Here is a 27,465-nt window from a genome sequence, read left to right on the forward strand (position 1 = left end):
CATATATTTCCAACACAAGTCCTAGAGTTTTCGAAGCAGTTGTACATTTTAAGTGATGACCACATACACAAGTTTCATAACTGTGAAATCTAGAACTGCACCTCTGAAAAGATTGACGCTTAAACTAATAAGTTCTGTTATTGTTTCAAGAATTTTCCAATTTCCAGTTTCTAAAGTATATTTGTGGAACGATTTCTTTATTGCTCTTCACTGGATTAAAAGGAAGGCTTCAAAATAGAAAACTTTTGTATTGACACTATGTGAAATCCAGTCAAACTGACCCTGCTCAGTGGTATTATTGTAAAATGACGGATAATCACACAGATTACGTATCTCGAGAAGTGATTACTGAAAAGATTATGGCTCCACTGCCCGGAATGGCTTTATTGGAGAGCAAAAGCTTGGTCAAAGGGCTCTAATTACATAATTTGACCAGCGATTTCTCAGAAGTATCTAGTGAAAAAAGAACTAAATTGGATGAAATATATTTTGCACGAGGCATTCAATTGAAAGAAACATCTTTAATGGATTCTGTATAAATATAGCAGTTTGCAAAAATTACATTGTGTTACCAGTTGGATACTTCAGTTAACATCCAACACTAAAAATGAAACTAAACGATGTCAAGAATTAAGTGCTGAAAAACTCGATGGTGCCAAAAGATTTCTCTAAAACTATTCAGAGAGAAGTTTTTGGCTGAAGAAACTGTACTATTTAAGACATGGCAAAACAATTTAAAAATTTTCACTGATTTTAGAATCAAATCTCACTTTTGACGACAACAGAATAATGCATGTTCTCGGGAGACTACAGAAGTCAAACTTACATCATTCACTTACTTATCTGCTAAAAGATCCAATTATTATACCTGCAAAACATCGCTTCATAAATTTGTTAGTGTGGAATGCTCATAGCAAAGTGTTTCATGGTGGAATTTCTGAAACTTTGATAGAAATGCTTTAAGCTCGTATGTAAGTGATCAGGGTTTGAACTCAAAAACCTGTGGACTGTCATTAGCCAACTTATAGTAAAAGACTTATAGTATTATACATTTCCCTAAATCCAGTGGTGTTACATAACCAAGAAAAATGAGAAGCTGCTTAGTGGGATGGCTTTTATGACCCAAAACTTGCTTTACAAAAAACTACTTTGTCTCAAGATGAATTAGAAACTTTAATAATTGAAATAGAGGGTAAGCTTAACTTATGTTTATTCTGAAGTACAAGAATTAATGCCTTTAACTCCAGCTCATATGCTACTGGAGCATAGAATGAATAGTTTACCTCCTGCCAGGCTCGTCAATATTTCCTGTTAACAAACTAATATCTTCCTGTTAACTAAGACAGAATTAAATTTTTAATTCTACTTTAATTAACAGGAAAATAATATTGACAGATGACAGCATAGTGTTTGTGATTTGATTATACAGCAGTAGTATGCAGATTTAGGAAAAAAAAATTTCCATTTGAACCTGTTTTGAATTTTTGTTTTGAACATGTTTTCAATTTCAGTGCTCATCCTTTTTTCATGTTTAATATTTGAAAAATGAGTAGCTTAAGTGAACAAGAGGATTTAAGTCTTGAAAAATCAGGAACTGATTCAGAAGGCAGCTATTTTGCAGATGTTTTTGATTTTGAATTATCAGAATTTGAAGGCAGTGATAATAGTGACGATCCTGTGCAACTTTTACCAGGGTGCGAAGGGAACAAAACTTTGACAATCAATGCATGTCGTAAAGCAAAACTCTCAATCGTTAGATATTATTTCTTTACACACCTGACTCCAATGGGCTGTGACTTAGAATGGGTAGTCACTTACGATAAAACAAAATTACCATTCTGAATTTTTGAACATTTAATATAATTCTATTTACAAATTAGATACACCTACAATGACATAAAAAATTCTATTTTATCTGCATGTCAAGAATAAACCTGGAATCATTTCCTAAACTTTTGAAGATTGAACATTGCAAACTTACACAGGGGAACCTCATTTTCTAAATGCAGCAAACTGAAAGAATTCTTTAACAAATGCAGCAGATTTCATTTTGTGTGTCCCACAAAAGACCCCAAACTCAATTCTATCTCGCAATGTTGAAAACTATAACCAACTTATTAAACAAGATGGTCTCAAAGTTAGGAACGCTTTTTTCTAATTCCCCAAAGCAAAATTCTGTAACCAATGACGGTGCTGATAGATTTACTCTCGCACATACACAGAAGATAGAACACCACATATTTGTCTCCCTCCCCCTCGTTTTCAGTTCAAATCATTGCCTAAAGTTAATATTTCATTTCAAGGCACTTTACAATATTTATGGCCATTTTATAAATGATGAAACAGTATAGTATATGTAATTGTAAAAGAGACTAATCGTTATATTGAGCAATCAAGTAATGTTGTTGGTAAAAGAAAACTAAAAGGAAGAAGAGAATGGAAAACTTGTATTGCCACATGAAAAGCAATTGTTTCCTAAACTTTCGATTTTACAAGATATAATTAAAAAAAAAAAAAAAAAAAACCTGAAGAAAGCATCTGTTGGACTAACAAACCATTAGTGGAAATTCCCTTTTTTTATTTTTTTTTTTTAAGATTATGTCATATAATCAACAATGTGAAATTAAAAGATCACTGTGTGTTCATTTTGTGAACAAGGATTCTTATGATCTAGAAAGTCATCCTAACCCAAAAGCCTACAAAATTTGGCCCATATGTGAGCATTTGAATAAAGTATATCAAACAACAATTACCCTGAAAGAGATACTATCACAGATAAAACTCTGATGGTGTTGTTCAAAGAATGTTTATCCTTTGGCACCAATATGTACCTTTAAAAAAAAAAAAAAGCCAAAATCTGAAATCAAAACATATATGATAAGTAAATCTAGTACTGGTTATATATGGTTATTTATTATATATACTGGGAAAGGTACTTTAATTCATCCTAAATTCTAATCACTAACAACAGTACTACGGAGTATAAAGACTTTATACTCGTGAACAGTACCTTCACAAATTGTTATGAATTTGATGATGCCATTATTAAAACACCTTAATTAATTATTATTATACTTCACCAGAATTATGCGATATCCTTTTTTTTAATTATTAAACACATGTGGTTGGAACTGTCAGGAAAAAAAAAAAAAAAAAAGGATTTATCTTTAGAATTGAAAAACAGAAAGTTAAAATCTGGCAAAGTTATATCATTTAGACGTGGGAAAATCCTCAATCTGAAGTGGAAGGACAAAAAGAAAGTGACCAATGTTATCATCATTTCATGACTGAAACTATTGAGATAATGACAAAAAGTAAATATTGAAAACAAAGCCAAAGGTCGTAACTGACTACAATAAAACAATGGGAGGTGTGCACTTTGTAGATCTAATACCTTTCTAGTTATCAAGTAAACAGAAAGGATGAGAAAAAATATTATTAAAAAAATTAGCTTATACCTGCGGCTTCGCTCTCATTGATGTCCTTAAATAAGTTTCAAAGACTATTGAAAATAAAATAATTTTGTTTTCTTATTGCATGACCAGGATAATCAAGATAGAATTTTAGTTACTATTACTTATTTTTCAAGTTAAAAATACACTCTGCACAAAATTTCAGTAAATACTGCCCTTCACTGAGATAAAAAGAAATCCATATTGAATTTGCTAAGACGCTATTCTGCATAATTTTTAAAATCCGATTTGGATATATCAAACACTGCAATCATATTTTTTTTGGGGGGGGGATACTAAAAAATTCTAAAATAAAATATAATTTAAAAAAACTGAAAAACATGCTTTATTAAAATATCTCACTACAAAAATTAATAATTTTCATTACCATGATTTCAAAAAGTTTAAAGTTAAAACATTAATTCTTTTTCAGAAGAGCATGAATAAGAGTATTATTCTAGGATGCTTCTGTATAATATATTATATGTGTTTCCATTCGGCGCTAATAAATATAAATTCCTGGTTTTGGATATACACGAACAGGTAACATATACTTGACCATGGGAAAAACATAACAGAAAAACTAAGTTTGGTTGGAAACTGCAGTCTTTTAAAGTGAAATGGTAGGTCAGTGGGGAATATTGGAATTTGAGGTATGATAACACTTTCCCCTTTTCCTACACCTGTTCAAATAGTGGCACCGATTATATTCTGCCCTAATTTTGTGATCCGAAGCCTCATTCCATTACACAGTCGACCCACCAGCGGCCGAGCGGTAAAGACGCTGAACACTGGTAATTCGGTCCGAGGTTCGAATCCACGAATGGGCTGGCTGCATGGGCGTTTTCGTGGTTTTCCCCATATATAATAACTATATGAGCCAGTTTCCCTTAGCAAGTCCTCCATGAAGGCATACCTCCCTTTAGGCAGATAGCCCTCGTGTGCTTTGCCATAATTAAATAATCCAAATCCATCCAATCCAATCCATTACACAGTCGAGGTGCATCTATATTTCGCATAAGCATAACCAGTACATTTAGTTTCAATGAGATACATTCCGCAAGAGAAGAAGAGGAAGAATGACCTTGCTTGTTTACATTAGCTATGTGATGTATATTTAAAATAACTATAACTGTAACTGTAATGGCATTCATGCTATGCGGTTCTGTTGTTGTGATGCACATGTTACTGTGCTAGCGGAATGTCATGTAAACTGTTTAAAAATGTATAATAAAATTTTCAATTCTTGAGATATACTCATTAGTTGAGTCTACTTTGAAAGTACAGAAGTTATCAAGTTTAACAAACTAAACAAGAAGTTACATGGTGTCAGGAGCAAAATGGATTTCAGACCACCTGCTCCGCTAACATTTTCCGTCGGAAATGTTAAAGAAAAACGGAAAAAATGGAAGCAAGAGCTAGAAAACTATTTACTTGCAACGGAAAAAGATGCCAAGCCAGATAAGACTAAAATTGCAATCCTTTTGAATTTACTCGGCACTGAAGGAATCGAAATTTATAACACGTTTCGATTTGAGCCACCTGAGAATAAAGAGAAGTACGAAGAGGTCTTGAAGTCGTTTGAAGTTGTTCACCATGGCAGAATGTCGTATATGATCGTTACAAATTCTTTTCGTGTAGTCAGCAAGAAGGACAAACAATTGAATGTTATGTCACTCAGTTAAAGACTTTAGCGTCAACTTGTGAGTTTGCTAAACAAGAAAATGGATTGATTCGCAACCGTATTGTATTAGGCATTCGGGATAGGAGTCTGACCGAACGTTTGCTTCGAGAATCTAACCTAGGATTAGAAAAAGCTATTAGCAGAGTAAAGAACCATTTTGCCACGAGGTGTCCCAAGAACATTTGTGAAGTTGGAATACCAAATAATGAACTTAGTATATATAATGAACATAGTGTATTTGTTGACTCTGTAATGATAAATCCACCAGTAAACGGGCATAGTGAATTTAAAATAAGTGCAAAATCAATCAAAGATCTAACAAATTCTATTGATGAAGTAAATAAGGATATTCACAAGGTAAGTGAAACATGGGTGAAAAGTATTACAATGTATGTAAATAATAAGTCTTTTTACGTACAGGGGAATTTCCTGACGAACCATATCATATAACCCTTAAAGATGATGCAATACCAGTAATACACCTCCCAAGACGTGTTCCTAAGGCTTTACAGCCTAAATTAAAAGATACTTTAGATAAACTTGAAAGAGAAGGGATAGTATCGAAAGCAAATAAACCAACTGATTGGGTTCAAAGTTTGGTTATAGTTGAAAAACCTAATGGGAGTCTGAGATTATGCTTGGATCCTAGAGATCTAAATAAAGTAATTAAAAGGGAACACTATCAAATTCCTTCTCCAGATGATATAATTAGTAGGTTAGAAAGTAAAAAAAGTATTTTCAGCTGTAGATTTAAAAGATGGATTTTGGCATGTACCACTAGATGAAGCTAGTTCTGAACTATGTACATTTAATACTCCTTATGGAAGATATAAATTTAATAAAATGCCATTTGGAATATCCTCCACCCCAGAAATATTTCAGAAAAGAAACCAAAAATTATTTGGTGATATTGAGGGTGTGGAAGTTTATTTTGATGATATCATAATTGCAGGATCTGATGAGGTTACTCATGATATAATTGTCTCTAAGGTTCTTGAAAGAGCTAGGTCTATAAATATAAAATTTAATCCTAATAAATTACAATATAGGGTACTGGAAGTCAAATATGTAGACCAAATTATTTCTGAGTCAGGTGTAAAAGCCGATCCTAGTCATATTAAAGCAATTATTGATATGCCAACACCAAAATCAAAAACTGAAGTAAGGAGGTTGTTAGGAATGTTAAATTTTCTGTCAAAATTCATACCTAATGTATCTAAAGTTACTGCTCCTTTAAGAGAAATCATTCAAGAAAAGGCAGAATTTAATTGGGGAGAAACTCAGGAAGAGTCATTTAACAACATCAAACAACTGCTAACCAAAGCACCAATTTTTAAAGTTTTCAGTGGTAATGAAGATATAATTATACAGTGTGATAGTTCGAAGGATGGCCTACGATCGTGTCTAATTCAAAAGAGTAAGCCTTATCATTTGCGTCTCGCAGCCTGACTAACAGTGAAAAAAACTATGCACAGATCAAAAAAGAGCTATTGGCCATATTATTTTCTTTTGAAAAGTACCACAATTTTGTTTATGGACGGAAAGTCACAGTACAAAGTGATCATAAACCGTTAATGGCAATTGTTAAGAAACCACTGCATAAAATCTGGTCTAGAATGCAAAGGATGATCTTAATACTAAAGCATGATTTTGAGATAAATTATATTCCAGGTAATCAAATGCTTTTTGCTGACACTTTGTCACGAGCATATCCTGTGAATGAAACTATTAGTGATGATCCTGAAATGTTAAATGTTGTTCACATTATTTCAAAATATTTGCCTATGAGTGAAAGAAGAGTGGTGCAATTTAGGAAAGAAATTGAATCAGATCCAGATTTGCAAATAGTTATGAAATATATTAAAGAGGGTTGGCCTAAATGTTACAAAAAAGTAGATAGTTGTGTAAAAGCATACTTTAAAGTTAAAATGATCTATATATTAATGACGGCTTGTTATTTATTAATGAAAAATTAGTTGTACCTTATGGTTTGAGAAAAGATATGTTGCATTTCATGAAGTGCATTTTGGAAATGAGAAATGTAAAAGTGGAGCCCAAGAAATTTTTTACTGGCAAGGTATGACAAATGACATTGAGCAGCTTGTTTCCAAATGTGAAATATGTGAAAAATTCAGAAATAGAAATCAAAAAGAACCTCTAATGCAACATGAAATTCCAACTAAACCATTCGAAAAAATTGCCCTTGATATCTTGCAATTTGGTAATCAAAATTACTTAGTAGTTATCGATTATTACTCTAAATGGATTGAGGTTTCTAACATAAAAGATAAGACAGCAAATGAAATTATGATAAAGTTAAAATGCATCTTTGCCAGGTATGGTATTGCAAATGAAGTTGTTTGCGACAATAATCCCTGTAATAGCTACTTATTTAAGAAATTTGCTGAAGATTGGGATTTCGAACTTAAATTTAGTAGCCCCAGATATCCTCAAAGTAATGGGTTGGCTGAAAAAGCTGTAGGAATAGTGAAAAATATCATGAGGAAAGTGCAAGACATAAGTGTAGGCTTAATGGAATAATGAAATACCCCAATTAGTGGAATAAATTTGTCTCCTGCACAACTGTTACTTAATAGAAGATTAAAAAAAAAATTACCTATCAGTACTAATGAATTGTTAAATACTAAAATAAACAAACCTTATTCTAAATTTCGTGCACTTCAAGCTAGGCAAAAATATTATTATGATAGAACCGCACAGAAACTGCCTGAGTTAAAACCTGGAGATAGCATAACCTTGTTCAAATTTAGAACTGGGCAATGGGATAAAGGTGAAATAATTTCAAAACATAAAGCCCCTAGATCCTATATTGTAAGAAATTCAAATGGGGAAATCTTACGAAGAAACAGACACCATATAAAATTTTCAAAATCACCTTACAAAGTTAATAATGATTATGATGATATATTATTAGATAAAAAGGAAAATTCAAATGGAAGCCCTGAGAATGTTTCTGTGCCTATTAATATAGGAAATCAACAAAATAATCTATCCAATAATATAATAACAAGAAGTGGACGGTTGATTAGACAACCTTCAAGATAGAGACTTAGTCATGGAATAAAATAATGTAACATATTGCATATATATCATTTTTATGTAACTTTTTTTATTGTATGTCATATTGTGAACATACTTGCATTGATATTATTCACTATTTTTATTATTGTTTATAAACTGGAGGAAGGGATGTGATGTATATTTAAAATAACTATAACTGTAACTGTAAATAACTTTAACTGTAATGGCGTTCATGCTATGCGGTTCTGTTGTTGTGATGCACATGTTACTGTGCTAGCGGAATGTCTTGAGATATACTCATATGTTGAGTCTACTTTGAAAGTATAGAAGTTATCAAGTTTAACAAACTAAACAAGAAGTTACAAGCTGCACATAAGTCACGTGATCTCTGAGGTCATCTGCATTGTTTGTTTACAAAAGGTATGGATGAGTCACGTGAAAATGAGGTCATCGGAATGTATGTCATTGGAGTTTATGTGAGGGTACACCTAATACCTCTAGTGAATTTAAAAACTCAGCAGGATATGAAGTGCTTTGTTCTATATCCATGGTTATATCTATTGACAAATACTCCTTTAATTCTCCCTGCACCTCTTTCAAAATATCAATGTTGATTTTGTTTACAATTTCATTTGTCGGTGCTAGAATTGCTCTTGCACATAACCAGTGATCACTATTGAAATTTTGTTGCAAATGAGGGTAAATTTTAGCAATAAGCTCCACATCCTTTTCTACCAAATTACAAAATTCCTCTGAATGTAAAATACAACCTTCAGCAGCTGTGTCCAAACATTCATCGCCAATTTTCAATAGTGTCTCTGCGTAATTCCCTGAATTTACATCATTATGAAGATGCACTCTCATATTTGTTTTAAGATTGAATTTTTCAACTTTCGCTCATAAGCTTGATGATTTGAGACAGACTTTGATTTCATCTGTAGGTGTACCTCTCTGGATTACTGGCAGAGTTTGTCGGAAATTACCAGCCAATAAAACTACTATTCCTCCCATAATATCTGTACTGTCTCGCAAATCCTGAAGACTTTGGTTTAATACTTCTACAGCCTTTTTGCGAGACATTGTACTTTCATCCAACACTAAAAGCTTACATTTTCGTAGTATCCTACTTTCGAGTGTTATTTTTACTGAAACTGCAGATGGGTGAATCTTCCTGTGCAAGGTTCAACGGCAAATTTAAAATGGAATGTGCAGTTTGGCGGCCGTTCAATAGTGTAGCAGCTATACCAGAAGAAGTCACAGCAATCACTATTTTCTGGTCTTTTCTGACAGATGTTAATGATAAATTTAGCACAAATGTTTTCCTGGTTCCTCCAGAAACGTTTTCCTGGTTCCAAGAGCATTGGAAAAGAAAAGTACACCATTCCCGGATTCTATTTTACGTAACACCTGATGGAACACGTTATTTTGTTCTGGAAGTAACTGAGGGACCAATTCTGTTACTTGCTGCTGCAATGCAATGAAATTGTAGTCTAATTCTTGAGCAATTTCATCATTAAAGTAATTTTCGTCTGATTGTCATGGGCTAAGCATTCCAAAATCTTGAAGCTTCTTCCCCACCATTGTCAAAACCTTGTTTACAATTATGATCAATGCTTCGTTATAGACGTACTCAATAAAAGTCATTATGTGCATGCACTCGCTGCAGTTGCCACCAAAATATCTTTCACCATATCCTTCTTATACTTATCCCATAAAGTTTGAGGATTAGAAAGGCTGCAAGATGATGTAAGGGTTGCATAAAGTTCCCTGATTTTATCTGGTGATTGAAATTGCATACCTTCTTCTATAGTTTCGTTCCAATGGTTATCATTCTATAACAGACCCTGAGCTTCACATGCTTCTCTATAAGATCGACATTCCAGACTATTAACAATTTAAGCTCTTTAAAGCTAGTTGGACCTCGAACATGATACAATAAAATGGGCAGACAAAAACAGTCAAAATTCATTACATGGACGATGTAGACACGACCAAGAGCGTCCGATGCCAATTTTCAACAGCCGTACTTCGAATGCAACGTTGCCATTACTTTTTGAGTTGCTCCATGTAAAATATTAGGTAACTTCGGAATGCAATAATCTTTTTGCAACTTCGGAATGCAATAATCTTTTCGCAAACGTATCTGTCTGGCAAAGCTGGAAAAAAGCGGTCAGTGTGGTTTTAGGAGATAAAATTCTTCCTTGAAAATTATTCTCATTAAAAACGACACACGCCACCCATGTGGTGACTGTGTGTGAAAGAATAGTCCCAATGTAGCTCATGCATGTCATAAAAGGCGACTAAAATGGGTACTCAGCATCTGGGGGTATAGCCGGGCACCCTGCCCCTGGGGATTATATCAGAGGACTGGTCCTCTAGGTTGGAGATAGGGCATGGGGCCAACAACCCCCTAAAAAAATCTTACTGTTAAAAAATCCAAAGATAGACTTAGCCGGACTGCTTCTACTGGAAAACGACTTGGGAATGGCCTAAGGACGTTTTGTTTTAGAACCTGGAATGTCCAAACAATGTACTACAGTAAGGATCTGCAATTTCTTATAGAAGAATTTGACAAATATAACATGGATCTACTTGCCATTCAGGAAATGCGAAGGCTTGGGGAAGGTCCATTGAGAAAGAAACTACACGGTTTACTATAGCTGTGATGTGAAAAAACATGTTTTGGTAGTGGTTTCTTATTGAATAAAAATTTAGAACACTTAATGATTTTGTTCCTAAATTCGGCTAAAGGAAATGTTAAAAAAATTTTTTATGAGGAACATTCTATGTTATACGGATCTTGTTCCAAGCATGACATTAAATTGTTATGGGAGATATGAATGCTAAATTGGGTAAAGAGGATGAATTTAGACCAATAATTAGAAAGTATGGCTTACATGATAGTACTAATGACAATGGAAATGACTAGTACTTTTTGCTGTTGAACACAACATGATAATTTCAAGTATTGTGATCAGCCACAAGAGAATACATATGATGACTTGGTGCTCATCTGACGGAGAAACCTGGAATCAAATTGATCATGTACTCATTGATTCTAGACATTCTTCAGATATCCAGGATGTTAGAACTTATCGAGGTGCCACATGTGATTCCGACCACGTTTCAGTTATTGCTAAACTCATTGCTAAAATTTCACCCAAAAGATACAGGGAGAGAGGCAAAAAAAGTTTGATTGTGAAAAGCTGAAAAATGAGGCAGTTGAACGAAGTTTCCAGTTCTCACTCAGGGGAGAACTAAGATCTAAAAACATGGCCGAACTGGAAACCGTGGAAAATAAGTGGAGTTTGCTTAAAGACTCGATCATACGCTCAGCTGACAACACACTGGGATATATGGAAAAACCCAAACCAAGAGACTGGTTTGTATTAGAAACTCAATATAGCAGACAGTGGTTACTTGCATGCATGAGAATAAATAATACACAACATACCTGTTGGGAGTTTGGAACACAAGTGAAGTTTTATTGGAGTGCACAGTTATAGAAGAATATAAAAAACAGTGGTGCCATCTTATGGGCCAAGAACATATTTAAAGCTAACCTTTTTTACACTCCCACTTTAGGTTTAAATATCATCCTAATTAAATACAATGAGAAATTACATCAGCACACATACATATAATAAAACATTAAATTACATTGGTCTTCATTTTAAACCGATGATTTTTGCACACATTTCATATTTTGCACTGTTTACATTTTTTGTCAAAAAGTCTGCAATCATATCATTAGTAGTCTTATATTGTATGTCAATGTGCTGAAGTTTCACAGCTTCTCGCACGAAATGATGTTGTATATCAATATGCTTTGATCTACCATGACACACACTATTTTTGCTGAGATTAATAGCACTGTTGTTATCGCAGTATAATAATACTGGCTTTGCAGTAATAATCCCAAGTTCTTTAACAATTTTGTTGAGCCATATGGCTTCTTTAGTAGTTGCAGAAAGAGCCATATATTCGGCTTCTGTTGTACTAGTTGCAATGGTTGGTTGACGCTTACTACACCATGACACTGCACCACCTCCGATGAGGAAAACATATCCAGTGGTTGATCGTCGATCCCCAGCATCACCTCCATAGTTTGAGTCGCTGTAACCAAGGACATCAGTACTACAGTCCTTTGAAAAAGACAATGTAGCATCTGTAGTGGCTCGAAGATACCGCATGATGCACTTGACAGCATGCCAGTGAACCTTTGCCGGATTATTGGAAAACTGGCTAAGGGAATTCACAGCATAAGTTATATCTGGCCGTGTTGCCTGAGCTGCATAAAGAAGACTCCCAATGGCAGCCTGATAAGGAACAGGTAGCTTTTGTTCCTCACTAGTTGGTATCTGCAGTTTAGATAACACTTGATTTTGGTCTAATGGTGTTTTTACACCATGAGATTCATGCATATTATATTTGCAAAGCATACTCTCTACATACTGAGTTTGACTAAGGCTAATGGACCCTTTAGTTCTATCTCATTCAATTTTAATTCCTAAGCAATAATTTGCTGGTCCCAAGTCTTTCATTTCAAATTTTTCTTTAAGTTGTTGTTTTACCCAATTTTTAAGTTCTATGTTATTACTAAAAATGAGTAAGTCATCAACATAAATAGTAACAATAACAAGATCTTTATTTTCATTTATTTTAATATAGACACAACTATCAAAAGAACTTTGCCTCAGTCCCATTTCTATTAAACCCTTTTCTAACAGTTGGTACCATAGTCTACCACTCTGCTTTAAACCATCTAATGCTTTGTTTAATTTTAGGACCTTTTCCTTTAAGTTTTGCTTGTAAAATTCACTGAAACCGTCTGGAATTTTCATATAAATGTCTTCATTTAGAGTTCCCTGTACAAAAGCCATTACAGCATCCATTTGGTCAATTTCCCAATCATATATAGCTGCATAAGCTAATAAAACTCTTAACGTTTCGTATCGGACAACTGGTGCAAATGTTTCAGTATAATCTATTGCCTCAATCTGAAAATAGCCCTTAGCAACTAAATGTGTTTTATATCTTTCAATCTTGCCTACTGAATTACATTTAATTTTGAAAACCCATTTACAATCTACAATGTTCTTATCATAAGGTTTATCTGTTATTTCCCATGTTTTATTTTTAATATGGCCTAATATAGTCTCCCATATAGAATCCTTCCAATGGTTTGCATCATTGCCCCTTAATGCTTCATCAATGGTTTTCGGTTCAGAATACACACCATTTGTTGCTGCTGCCAAAGCTTTAACAAAGCACATACGATCTAAATTTGGCATTGGCATTTCTGGCATCCCATATGTGTCAAAGTCCTGATAACTCTTAGGGAATCTAAGTTTTCTGTTTCTAGTCAACATAGGTAGCTCATCAACTACACTACTGTTATCATGGCTATCATTTTGAGCAGTATTATGTTCATCGTGATTAGATTTAATACCAGCATTAACTAATTCATGATCAGACTGAGTATTATCATTAACCATCCCTTCCAATTCACCGTTCTGATCATCAGCTATTGCATTCTCAGTATCTGAAAATGTCGTAATCATGCTCCCACTGAATGAGGATTCATCATAGAATTTTGGCATATTACTTGCCTTTTTGTAGTACATTTCATTTTCCAAAAATTGTACATCTCGTGCATTTATTATTTCATAAGTTTTGGGATCTATTAATCGATAGCCTTTTCTATCCTGACAGTACCCAACAAGCATTAATTCCTTTGCTTTTATATCCCCCTTTTTACGTTTTTGTTTTGGAATGTGAGCAAATGCACGACATCCAAATACTCTCAAGTATTCTAAATTTGGCTTATCCCCATACCATTTTTCATAAGGGGTCATACCTGCAACTGCAATAGTTGGAGATATATTTTTACAGTGATTTGCAGTTTGCACTGCTTCAGTCCAATAATTTTGATCAAGGTGAGCATCCACCAACATTGATCGTGCTCACTCTACAAGAGTTCTGTTACTACGTTCAGCTACACCCATTTGCTCTGGTGTAAATGGAATAGATTTTTGATGCTGAATTCCATTTGATGCTAAATAGTTATCCATCTCATTGTTTACATACTCAGTACCATTATCTGAGTGTAAGATTTTGAGTGATTTGCCAGTTTGCCTTTCAACAAATGCTTGAAATATTTTGAATTTTTCAAAAACTTCAGATTTATTTTTCAAAAAATAAACAAAAGTCATTCGCGACAAATCATCAATAAAACTAATAAAGTAGCGAGAACCACGAATTGATGTAACATTCATAGGCCCACACAGGTCACTGTGTACTATGCCTAATAATTCTTTTGCACGCTTAGCTTTTCCCTTGGGAAATGGTTGTCTGTGCATTTTGCCTTTAATGCATGACACACAATTTAACAATTTTCCGTTAAATGTAAAACCTTCGACCATATCTTTTAATCTGGTCATTCCTCCTTCACTTAAATGGCCCACTCTTTTGTGTAATAATTCATTTGAAATATTTTTATCAGTAATTAAAGCCCACTCATTACATAAATCAAAAGAATACAAATTATCTCCCATACCTGTTCCAGTAGCAACTAAATGTTTACCATCATACACAAAACATCTTTCACTTGTAAAAGTACTAACCATTCCAAATACAGTCAAAAGTCGTTAATTCGGACACCCATAATCCGGAATGATCTATAATCCGGACCTCAAAGCTACAAACTTTCTGCGCATGCGTCGCGTTGACGCATGTGCGTAAGACCTTTACCGCTGCTAATTTGCGTGTGCGCGTGCGCAAAATACGTTTACGAATGCGCGTTTAATGTATAACGGACGGGATAAGCTAAGCTAAAATTATCTAATTATCTATTTCAGTTAATGTTGCAGATTGCATTGTTCCTTAATCTTCGAATTGGATCCGGATTATTATTTTTTGCAGACTGTTAGAGCAATTTTATAAAAGTAAGCTTGAACTTTCGATTATGTCAAATAGAATTTCCAATATATATTTACTAATATGTAAAGGATATACAAAGCGAAAGTATCTTTCAGAGTCCATTAAACAAAAAGTGGAATTGCTGCAAAAAATGGATAAAGTTTATCTAAACTTTAACGTTTGTTTATCTAAACTTTGTTTATCTTTAACGCGGCAGCGGCGCGCATTGAATTGGAAGTTGATCTGTCAGCACTATCCTTATCTTATTAAGAGCAGATGTTTTTATTTTATTTGGCTTATAATTGCTTACTCAATGTAGTATTTCATCTCGTCTTTGATACGATTTAAATCAAATGCCTCGTCATTATAATTCGCTTCCGATAGCGAAGAAAGTAACAGAGGTTATTGAAAACGAAAAAATTTCGATTGACAAATTAATCGGTATTCTCGACACAGCAATTATAGGACTTGAACAGCGGAACTTTGTAACTGAACAAGAAATTATGTCTGTTTAATAGAATTAAAGAGAAAGTATTATCACATGAAACAAATGCGTATTCCTTACTTTCATTGACTAGGGGTTTTGAATCTTCGGCTAACAAGCAATTTTTAACATTGTCAGCTGTTATTGCCTCACCGCAATTTTTCAAAGCCATTATAAGAGGTTCAAACCTATCAGGTAAATTAGCTAAAATTATTCCTGCAATTAATTCTTCATCAGGTTTAACACCAGTAGATTTTAACTGCTGATAAGATGAAATGGCCCTATGTAAATAGTCAGACATATCCTTACAATCAGTATAACGGGTATTCACTAATGTTTTAATTATTGAAACCTTTCTTGTGATTCCCTTATCCTCATATGTTTCAGCTAATACTTTCCAAGCTTCCTTTCCACTTGTTAAATCCCTTATATCATTGAAAATAATTTCACTTACCCCTTCAACTATATATGACAGAGCTTTGGTATCCTTTACTGGATCTTCTTTTGTACCCTCTACATAAGCCCATAAATCTAATTTAATAAGACGCATTTTCATGGAAAATTTCCAATCCATGTAATTTTCCCTTCCGAACCTTCTCCCCCTGGCATTTTTCCTTTTTTAACTTTAATCAACAAGAGACAAAAAAAATTATAATTTGAGATAAATTCAAATAAATTTTCTATTGAATTAATTTTATTCTCAAAGAAACATTTGCCCAAATAATTAACAGTCAAAAATATTTGTACTAAGCTTTTGCAACCATGTGCTTTGGCTAACCCTAACATAACCATGTGGTCAATTCTGGTTAAAGTAATTCTAAAAATTTACAAACAGAATTAAATAAACAAACTAACTTAACTAGTCACTAGATTATTTATCCTCATTTCTTAATCTGGACTGGGCCCATAACCTATTAGAAACTCAATGTAGCAGAGAGTGGGTATTTGCTTGCATGAGAATAAATAATACACAACATACCTGTTGGGAGTTTGGAACACAAGTGAAGTTTTATTGGAGTGCACAGTTATAGAAAAATATAAAAAACAGTGGTGCCATCTTATGGGCCAAGAACATATTTAAAGCTAACCTTTTTTACAGTTTGATAATGAATGCTTCCTGGTAACACAAGCAAAAAGAGCTGCTTATAAAAATATGGTCCAAAAGTGGCATTCGAGACTCTCTGTTGAGGAATATAAGAGATCAAGAAAACAGGAGAAGGTCCAATGGCTTACGAAAAGATATTTTCACGACAGCCTATTTAAGGATGTTGAACATCAGACGGGGTCCAATGAAAGCTGTGCTTTCTATCATGAAATTAATCTTGGCCACAAAGATTTTAAGCCTAGAACTACTGCCTGTAGAGACAAAAACGTCATCGTCCTATATGATAGAAAAGAGGTACTCCACAGGTGGAATGAGCACTTTAGTAACTTGATGAATGATGAAACATGGGATGGGTCTTCAAACTATCCAACTATCTCTGTAAACACTGATAGTATCCCGCCACCATCTTTGGCAGAAGTTGGAGAAGGAATTAAAAAGCTCAAAAATAACAATGCCTCTCGCCCTGACTCATTTACTTCAGAACTTATTAAAAGTGCTGCAGGTCAAAACATTGAGGAAATACACCACCTCATCAAATCAGTTTGGAACCAAGAAGTTTTACCCGAAGATTGGAAACTGAGTATCATCTATCCTATACACAAAAAAGGAGACATTTTGGAATGTACCAAATACAGGGGAATCAGTCTCCTTTGTGTTTTCTACAAACTATTTTCCAATATACTTTTTAGTAGACTAGTAATTTATACAGAAAATATTGTAGGTGATTGCCAATGTGGTTTCCGCAAAGGAAGATCTACAGCAGAACAAATCTTTTAACACTAGGCAAATTTTTGAAAAAACTGATGAATATGGCATTGCAACGCAACACCTTTTTGTTGATTTTAAGACTGACTACGATTCTGTAAACAGAAAATATTTAATTGAAGCTATGAGAGAATTTGCAATACCTGAAAAACTTATAAATTTGGTCACCATTACTCTTACTGAGACAAAACTTAAGAGTTAAAATCCAAAATAATCTTTCTGAGCCTACTGTTGTTTCAAATGGGCTCAGACAGGGTGATGCACTGGCCTGCTTGCTTTTTAATCTTGCCCTCCAAAAAATCATACAAGACTCCAACATTAATACATGTGGACTATCTTTAACAAGTTTGTTCAAATTTTTGCGTTTGCTGATGATATTGACATAGTCGCATACACTCCCGAGTCACTTAGAGAGGCTTTTACATCTCTCGAGGCTGCAGCCAGCAGAATGCATCTAGCAGTCAACCAAAATAAAATTAAATACATGGCATGTGGCAATAACAGCAGCCCATATTTGGAAATTGGGAATTACAAATTTGAAACTGTTCGCAAATTTAAATATTTAGGACCAGAAGTTAATACTCTCAATGATTTAATGCCCGAGATCTGCAGTAGAGTCACACATGTTGTTGCAAATAACTTTTAATTTAAAAGTGGCGGGAAGAATAAGCATCTTGCCTAAGTCATTGGGGCTAATATTACCATCTGTGCTATTACATCTTGTAGGTAAATGTAATTTTCAACTCGTAGTTGTGTCTGGTTTAAAGAAATGTAACAAAGGTGTTCGTTCTCTACTTTGATATACATATCTACTAAGAATTGATGAAAGAGCTGTCTCGACTGTGGAAGGAGGTTAAAATCATTCTCTCGAAGCTTCATGTGATAGGCGTAAAAATCCATGCAGGAAACTTTTTTATTGGGAACTGAGTGTTTTGTAGTTGGATTAATCTGTGAAATATGAAAATGGTATTGCAATTGCCCTTTACTAAAAGTTAATGGGTACTGCATAGCATCATAAAATTTAGGAGTATCTGCTATGCGTGTCAGCGCATTATCATGTGCTCGTAAATATACTATATCTCGTGGAGAGCATGGGTCGCCAGTAACCAAGACAGCAACTTCATTAATTGTCAGTGCATTATAGAGCTTTTCATGTTTGCCACATGGAGTTCGATCAGCATGAATGATGACTTTATAATCGTCTTGAAGCAAGTTTTCTATTGCAATTTTGAAGATATTTATCAAAACATTATGGTCATGTAACAGTCTTTGAATTTTCAATACTATATCTCTCTCAACTCCATCAATATACTGACAATGATGGCTTACTTCATTTTCTTCTTGATCCATGAAATAAACTAGCAAACATTTATGCGGTTCATTACCTGTTGGAAAAAGTGAACCAATTCGATGATGTATCTGGCCTTGTACGGTAAAAGTTGATGAAAACTAGGGCATTCTTATCTCTTTGTCTACTCCAAAAGATGTCATTTGGAAGCAAGAGTTTTACTTTCTGATTTTACTTAAAAAATGCTTTGATTCATCTGTATCATGTAAATATAGAGTTTTCAGCAGCTCTTCTGGTTCACCAAGTAAAGAAAGCGAACCTTTACCATTGGAACAGCACATTCCTGCAGTTTCATCTTTCCATTCTAAAGCATCGCAAAACTGATATTTTTTAATCGAATCTATAACAATTAATGGATGATTATGGTAATCAATTGAAGTCAGAATCATTAAATACAGACCAATTGTTACACATGAAATTTCGCTGGTGTTTGGTTTGCATTTCTGCATGAATGATTCTATTCACCAGCAATTGTTTTGGAGTATCTCTCGCTCTAATAACTGCCTGTTGTTAAGCCTGTTCTTCCAAGCAAATCTCTGTTTGAAGAGGCGCTTCAATAGCTCTCAAAGCCGTTTGATATTCAGCTTGTTCTTTCAAGCGGATATGCGTTTGGATAGGTGTTTCAGCAGCTCTGAAAGCAGCTTGGCTTTCAGCTTTTTCTTCTAAACAAATTTGTGTTTGAAGAGGCGTTTCAGCAGCTCTCAAAGCAACTTGTCATTCAGCTTGTTCTTCCAAGCACATCTGCATTTGAAGGGGCATTTCAGCGGCTCTCAAAGTAGCTTGGCGTTCAAGTTGTTCTGTCAAGCGGAGTTGTGTTTGGAGAGGTGTCTCAGCTGCTCTCACAGAAGCTGGACGAGAAGTTTGGGCCTCTAATCTTTCTTGTCTTTGAGAAGTTGTTTCATCAGTTCTCAAAACAGATTTTTGCCTTGCTTGTTCTTGTCTTCTTAATTGTGCATGCACGGAAGATTCTTGGTACAGTCAAAAGTCGTTAATTCGGACCTCAAAACTAAAAACTTTCTGCGCATGCGCCGCTTTGACACTTGCGCATAGGCATTTACTCGTGCGCGTAAGACCTTTTACGACTGCGCATATGAGTGTGCGCAAGTGCAGAATACGTTTTCGCGTGCGCGTTTTATGTATAAGCTAAAATTATCTAATTATCTATTTCAGTTAATGTTGATGATTGCGTTGTTCCTTAATTTTCGAATTGGATCCGGCTTATTATATTTGCAGACTGTAAGAGCAATTTTATAAAAGTAAGCTTAAACTTTCGATTATATCAAATAGAATTTCCGATATATATTTGTTAATATGTAAAGGATCTAAAGCGAAAGTATGTTTTGAAATCCGAAATCTGTTTATCAATTTCACGCTGCTCAGTGGGGGGAACGCCGTGGCGGGCGCGTAATGATCTGGAAGTTGATTTGTCAGCACTATCCTTATCTTCAGCGCAGATGTTTTTATTTTATTTGGCTTATAATTCCTTACCAAATGTAGTATTTCATCTCGATATGCTTCGTCTTTGATATGATTTAAAACAAGTTCCTCGGCATTATAATTCGCTTCCGATAGCGAAGAAAAGTGACAGACGTTATTGAAAACAAAAAAATTTCGATTGACAAATTAGTCGGTATCCTTGACACAGCAATTATAGGACTTGAACGGCGGAACTTTGTAACTGAACAAGAAATTATGTCTGTTTAATAGAATTAAAGAGAAAGTATTATCACATGAAACGAAGCAAAACTTAAACAACTTACATTGAAAGAAATGTTTAATAAAGTAAACAAATAAATATTAAGCTTTTTCTTTTTGCAAATTTTGATACCCTTTAGATCATAATTGTTCTTTATGTCATAAATTACGGTTTCATATTTTTAATTTTATAATTTCTGCATGCCATCTTACGAGATTTAAACTTATGATCTATAATCCGGAAAAATCGATAATCCGGAATCGCCGAAGTCCCGACGAGTCCGGATTAACGACTTTTGACTGTATTATCTTTGTTATTACAAAATTTTGTTTCTCCAGATTGGCAGCAAAGGAAAAAAAAAAAAGCAACAGAAGTTTGATATAACATCTAATAACGTTTTCTTTTATCACTGTGAATTAAAATGTTTAATCCATTCTGGAATTAACATTTAGGTAAAATCCTAGTATACGGTGCAGCCTTGGCGCTATTTTGAAAATTATCGCCAACACCAAAAATACGTCTATGTATATACTATACACTATATACTAAGTATATACTATGTATAACTATAATATATTCTTTGAATGACCCGTTTACTACTCATCGTATATGTCCCGTTTTTATTGCTCATCATAAAGTTGCCAAATCCCGTGTGCACCGGATACTAGGATTAAGCCAACATTTAAGTTATTAAATTATCTCATGTATTGATTGAGCATAGCGTCCATAGCAATCTCTCGCTAAGAGAAACTGAAAACTACATTATTTAGCAATCTAAACATACGTTAACTACATCTTGAAAATACTTCTATTCGGAGCATTTTACATGTTGAATATGCAAAAGGTGGTTATGATGATCAATAAATGTGGTGTTTATGAAGAGCACTAAATGAGTCATTTTGGTGTTGGCGACAATTTTCAAATCACACCAAGGGCGTACCGTATACTAGGATTTTACCAAAATAATATTATCTTTGTTATTACAAAATTTTGTTTCTCCAGATTGGCAGCAAAGGAAAAAAAAAAAAAAACAGAAGTTTGATATAACGTCTAATAACGTTTTCTTTTATCACTGTGAATTAAAATGTTTAATCCATTCTGGAATTAACATTTAAGTTATTAAATTATCTCATGTATTGATTGAGCATAGCGTCCATAGCAATCTCTTGCTAAGAGAAACTGAAAACTACATTATTTAGCAATTTAAACATGCGTTAACTACATCTCGAAAATACTTCTATTCGGAGCATTTTACATGTCGAATATACAAAAGGTGGTTATGATGATCAATAAATGTGGTGTTTATGAAGAGCACTAAATGAGTCATTTTGGTGTTGGCGACAATTTTCAAATCGCACCAAGGGCGTACCGTACACTAGGATTTTACCGAAAAAGGTTTACAAAACATGAAAAATTCAGAAGAAAATATTTAGAGCATTTGTAAGCAACATACTTATAAAATTGTTGGTATAAACGCACAACAGGCTTCATCATTCAGTAGGAGGAACTGCGTGACGTCATTAAATGGGTGGGACTAAACTTATGACGTGACAGTGTAGTCTCGCATTTACACTAGGTGTACTTTCTATTTTCTCTTAAAAATAACAATAATAAATTGTTTTTTATTGTAAATTAATATCAAATTCTTTACTTTTAATTTACATTTATAACATTTAAGCTTAGGCGTTACTGATAATAAGTATAATAAATTGTTTATATTTAAAATTACCATGATACAGTGAGCAAATTCTACCAATTATTAAAACGATAAACAACGTCGCAGTCCCTAATAGTTGTAGAGCTTCAATGTTTTCAAAGATTTCTATTAAATTATTATTATTATTTTTATTAATTTTTCTTATTTATACAAATAAACTATTTTTTTAAATTTAAATTCATATTGTGGAACATTTCAATTTTATCATTTTTACAAATTACCTTCTTGCTATCTAACGACATAATTCTTTACATACCAATAATTAGACAATTTTAATTATTTCAAAAATTTTAAACTTTACATTAATAAAAAAAAGAATATTTTTTATTGCATATTAACATCATTACACAGCTTTCATATCAGTTTCTAAAATTCCTAAATAACGCCATATTCTGTGTAGGCATGCTAGAATTCTACGCATTAATAAATAAAAATATCTAATCTCTCAGAATGAAAGAAAATAATATAATAAAATAAATACTACAAACTTGGAACACTAAGCAGTGCTTCACATACGCACACACACACATATTATCAATGAACTCATATTATCAACTGCAATTACGATACCAAACACTACCTATTAAAATATGAGGTAAACGTTACTTCAAGGGTTAAAGTTTACAGTTTTGCTACTGTTGAGTCGATCGTCGGACTATCCATATATATCGTAAGTCGGAAAGCGTTATAAACATATCAAAAAACAAAAAATTAAAAATACAATTTAAATGAAAAATTATGTCTTAAATATAATTCACAATTAAAACAACAATACAAATTTAAAATACACAAACGATATGTTAAACATTGCACATAAATAAAGTTACATTACTCCTCGACATCACGCACAACCTCGTTTTCCCTTTTACACAACAATCATTCGCTCGAAAAACATCAAAGAATTCCACAAACTCGGTGTCCATGTGCTCATTTATCTATTTTCACTTAAAGAAAAATCAGAGAATTGCTCAAACTCGGCATTGCGCACCACATTGGCTTTGCCCATTTGCACATCGATCTATTTTCACTTAAAAAAACATCCCAGAATTGCACAAACTCGGCATTGCGCACCACATTGGCTTTGCCCATGTGCACATCGATCTATTTTCACTTAAAAAAAATCCCAGAATTGCACAAACTCGGCATTGCGCACCACACTGGCTTTGCCCATTTGCACATCGACCTATTTTCACTTAAAAAAACATCCGAAAATTGCACAAACTCGGCATTGCGCACCACATTGGCTTTGCCCATGTGCACATCGATCTATTTTCGCTTAAAAAAACATCCCAGAATTGCACAAACTCGGTATCGCGCACAACCTCGGCATTGCGCATCACATTGGCTTTGCCCATGTGAACATCTATCTATTTTACTTAAAAAAGTCAGACATTAAATAAATTCTCCATTGCTCATATACTCAGAAATTCGCTTTCACTTAAAGAAATCAGAGAATTGCAGAAACTCGCGCGGAACCAACTCCATTGATTCGAGTTGCCAAAAATGTGTCCAGAAAAATGATACAAGACAAAAATAAAGCTGCCAGAATAAAGCAACTACCAAACATCCAAACTGCCATATTAGAAAAGCACCCAATATGTTACTTAAGTCAATAATAATAAATGAAACTTACCTTCAGTCCTCTCCTTTTGCAGAATATGTGGCTGTGATCTCACTGAGAAATGTAAGCATCAGTTGGCTGGCGTCGGATTTCTTGTGTTTCCTTCTCCAAATATATTCCGCAAGATAGGAATCAAACTGTCCTTTTGCCTTACTAGAGCCACGGAAATTTCTTTTGATTGCTGCCCAAGTTCCTTCAATACTATTGGTATGTGCACCTGTTTCTGGATCTTTAAAACTCAAGCTATGATTGACTTTCAAGTGCGCATACCCTTCGAACTCGAGACAGTCGTACGCTTTCCAACAATCGGATATAATAATCGATCCTGGTAGAACATTCTCTTTAATGATTTCTAGCAATGTTTCGGCACCTCTGTTTTCAACAACTCTAAAGACGCATTTATCTGTTCCTCTCTCAACCAAATCAAAAACCCATTTTCCTTCGACTCTTTTCTCTATGATACTTTTGCTTGCCAAACTTGCTTTCGTCGATTTCGACAATGACACCTTCCCCACCCAACTTAACATTCTCCTTCAAACATAACTCCATGCATACTTCTCTACAAAAACTTTTTCAATCGGTCACCGTATTTTTAGCAATACGTAATTCCGTTCGTATATCCCGCACTTGCCCAACCACATATAGGTAACTCGCAAAACATCACACATGCTCCATTTACTCTTCGCAAACCAGTGGTTCTTTCGAACTGACCTTGAAATTCGATGCCTACATTCGCCTCCAGTAACTCTGCACATCCACCCAAAACCGTCTATCCGTTTTTTTCGCTCTACTAGTTTCATATTTGTTCCACAAATCCGGCACTTATACGATATTGCAATCAAACCTTTCTCCATACACCACTCAATAACGCATTTTTTATCTTTTCGCTCCAACTGATAAAAGAAATCCAGATTCAGATACTCATCCATTCTGCAGTAAGCACTGAATTAGATTCACTCATGAATAATTAAACATAGAATTCTTTTCTGTATTTTCAGAAGTTACGGTTATAATTTTTAATTCATGCATTCAATATTTTCAATCGTTTGCTAATGATCGTTTTCAATCGTTTGGTATCTTAATAATACATTTGTGAGAGATAATTCGTTGCGTTAAATGCTAACAATACCACACAACACACAAAAGTAGATTTATAATTTAAAAAATCTCGCACAGAACATTATAAACCTACCATTTCAACTCAGTTAAAATATAATTTAAGTTTTCTTTAAATACGAAGCTATAGCATACTTATAACTTGTTTTGAAGAAGAGGCGTAACCAATATTACGTCATAAAAAGGCGTGTCCAAGCATAAGAGAAGTAAACACAGCATCGACTGATGCAGCCTATTCTGCGATTTAGCCAAATTTTGTTATATAATAATTTTGTAAATATCAACTTACAGGAGGGTTAAGCGTACGTAACACAATAGGCTAAAAAGGTAATTCCCCTAAAATGAAGGATACATAAGTTACATGCCTCCATACAGTGCAACCTTATATGCTCTAACTAACTAAACTCAGACGATTCATTCAATAACATTTCACGCGACATTTCACACTTATTAGTAATTAACTCAGATGACTCACTTCAGAAATCAATAAATACCTATAAATCAAACAGTCAACAGAAACCGAAACTTTTAGTGATTAGCGGACAGTTCGATGACATGCGCAGAAACATTGTGTTTAACGAGAAGCTAGACTGCGCGCTGTACCCTCATGTAGCTAGCCAATTAATTAGACTTCTCGATGACATCAGCTTGTGGGAGTGGTCTTCTGTTACGTGATGCGATCAAAGAAAGTTGAACATATTCTTTGACGCGATGGTCCATTTTAACTGTTGACTATCTATCTGACAGTTGTATGTTTTGGTAGTGATTGAATGCGTACGGCATGTCTTCTTCGGAAGAGTGTGTGCTTTGCATGTATTGCGAAAAAAGTTTTAAAAATAGGGTGCAACTATGGAGTATACTTTAATACTCCGTGGGTGCAACTTAGAAAACATTTATGCAACATGCACAAATTTTGAAGTGAGCTGAATCACATTAAATGCGGAGAAGAAGGTTGTTTGGAAGCTTCTGTACAATAATGAATTACAGAGAACATTTAGACAATCTGCTTAAGTATGAAATTATAAGTAAAAGTTTAGATCTGTCATTCCCAAAGACAAGGTTGTCATTCCTCACCTTACATTTATTTGAGTACGCAGTACTTTAATTTTTTTTCTCATTTTAAGGAAAATAAAATTACTGAAAAAGTGCTATTTTCTTCTTTGCTATGCTTGAATTAATCGTTGTTAAACTTTTCGGATCTTAACGATGTGAGAAATGTTATAAATATTGCTCTTTATCTTTTATTATCAGTAATACCAAAACACTTACCGACATTCCACTTGCAAATTACAAAATTATTGAAACATTAACGTACCAGTTAGTCTTTTTGCATCTCTTGCATATTTATGCTCCTTGAAAACTACGTTTATGGTATAAATTCATCACTCAATACATAAATTTTAATAACACTGTATATTTTTCAGTTTCATTGTCTTAGTTTTTAAAAATTGGGTACTCCTCTATAATTGGGATCAGATTCAGAAATGCACATACATACATTTCTGAATCTGATCCCAATTATAGACGAGTACCCAATTTTTAAAAACTAAGACAACGAAAATGAAAAATATACTGATAAATATACATACTGTATATATAATATATACAGTTATTAAAATTTATGTATTGAGTGATGAAGTTATACCACACACATACATACATATGCACATGAACACATACATCCATACATTTCTGAATCTGGTCCCAATAACCGAAGAGCACCAAAAACTGGTATCGATACATTAAATTTCCCTGCTAGACATGATGCAAGGAGATTTAATTGTATTAATTCTTTTTTTGCTTTCATTCACTAAAATGTACATACCATTTTACATTGCTTCACAATTTTCTTATCTCATATATGTTGCTTTCTTTTAGATTGTTTACTTCTTTTGAATACCTAAAACTGATCATATTTAGATTTTTGTCATCTGCATTAAATTTTTTTCAGTATATTTACCATTCAGTTTACATAACATGTTTTGTGTTAAAGAATCAAACTGAACAGATATGTTCATAAACCATTTATTGGAAATTGGAAAAATAGTCCTTTTATAATACATGCTTTTCTCCTTTTAGTATTACAAATGTGAAGTTAGTGGACTAAAGAAGTTACTGTCTAACAAGCTTTTCCCCCCTTCATATTTGTAATTAAAAACTGAGTTTTAAGTAATCTTAATCTTTAGCATATTTCCAAAATAATCTTTAATGAAAGAAAAATGAATGCTTAAGTTTTCTTTCAATGCATTCTTCCCATTTCCTTGTTATTATAGTAAACACACTGAGAACACAAATTTGCTTATATGCATTATCTTAATTGTATCAATTTAATTTGTCCAATGTGAGAATTCCAATTACATGCAGCACGTTGCGGAATATTGGCAGCATTGCAATAGTTTTCTTTAATGACTGGTTTGAAAATTCATTTATTAAAAAAGTCAGATATTACATAGAATAACAAAACCTGAACTGTAATGTTCTCCTCTCTTCACCAAACTCAACTCCAAACAATGG

General features: G+C 33.8%; 1 protein-coding gene across 1 annotated transcript in view; it reads right to left on the reverse strand.

The window, feature by feature from the left end:
• LOC118195729 (uncharacterized) overlaps nt 1-22,097 on the reverse strand; it is a 57,065-nt gene extending 34,968 nt beyond the window's left edge. Inside the window, exon 1 of the mRNA XM_035367054.2 lies at nt 21,951-22,097. Within this exon, the coding sequence (XP_035222945.2) occupies nt 21,951-21,991 (41 nt within the window). The 5' untranslated portion in view covers nt 21,992-22,097. The remainder of the gene's footprint in view (nt 1-21,950) is intronic.
• Nucleotides 22,098-27,465: the final 5,368 nt, after the last annotated feature.

Source organism: Stegodyphus dumicola, chromosome 10 (genome assembly GCF_044657685.1).
Source record: "Stegodyphus dumicola isolate Sdum_Otavi_A_Nest chromosome 10, ASM4465768v1".
Taxonomy (NCBI): Eukaryota; Metazoa; Arthropoda; class Arachnida; order Araneae; family Eresidae; genus Stegodyphus; species Stegodyphus dumicola.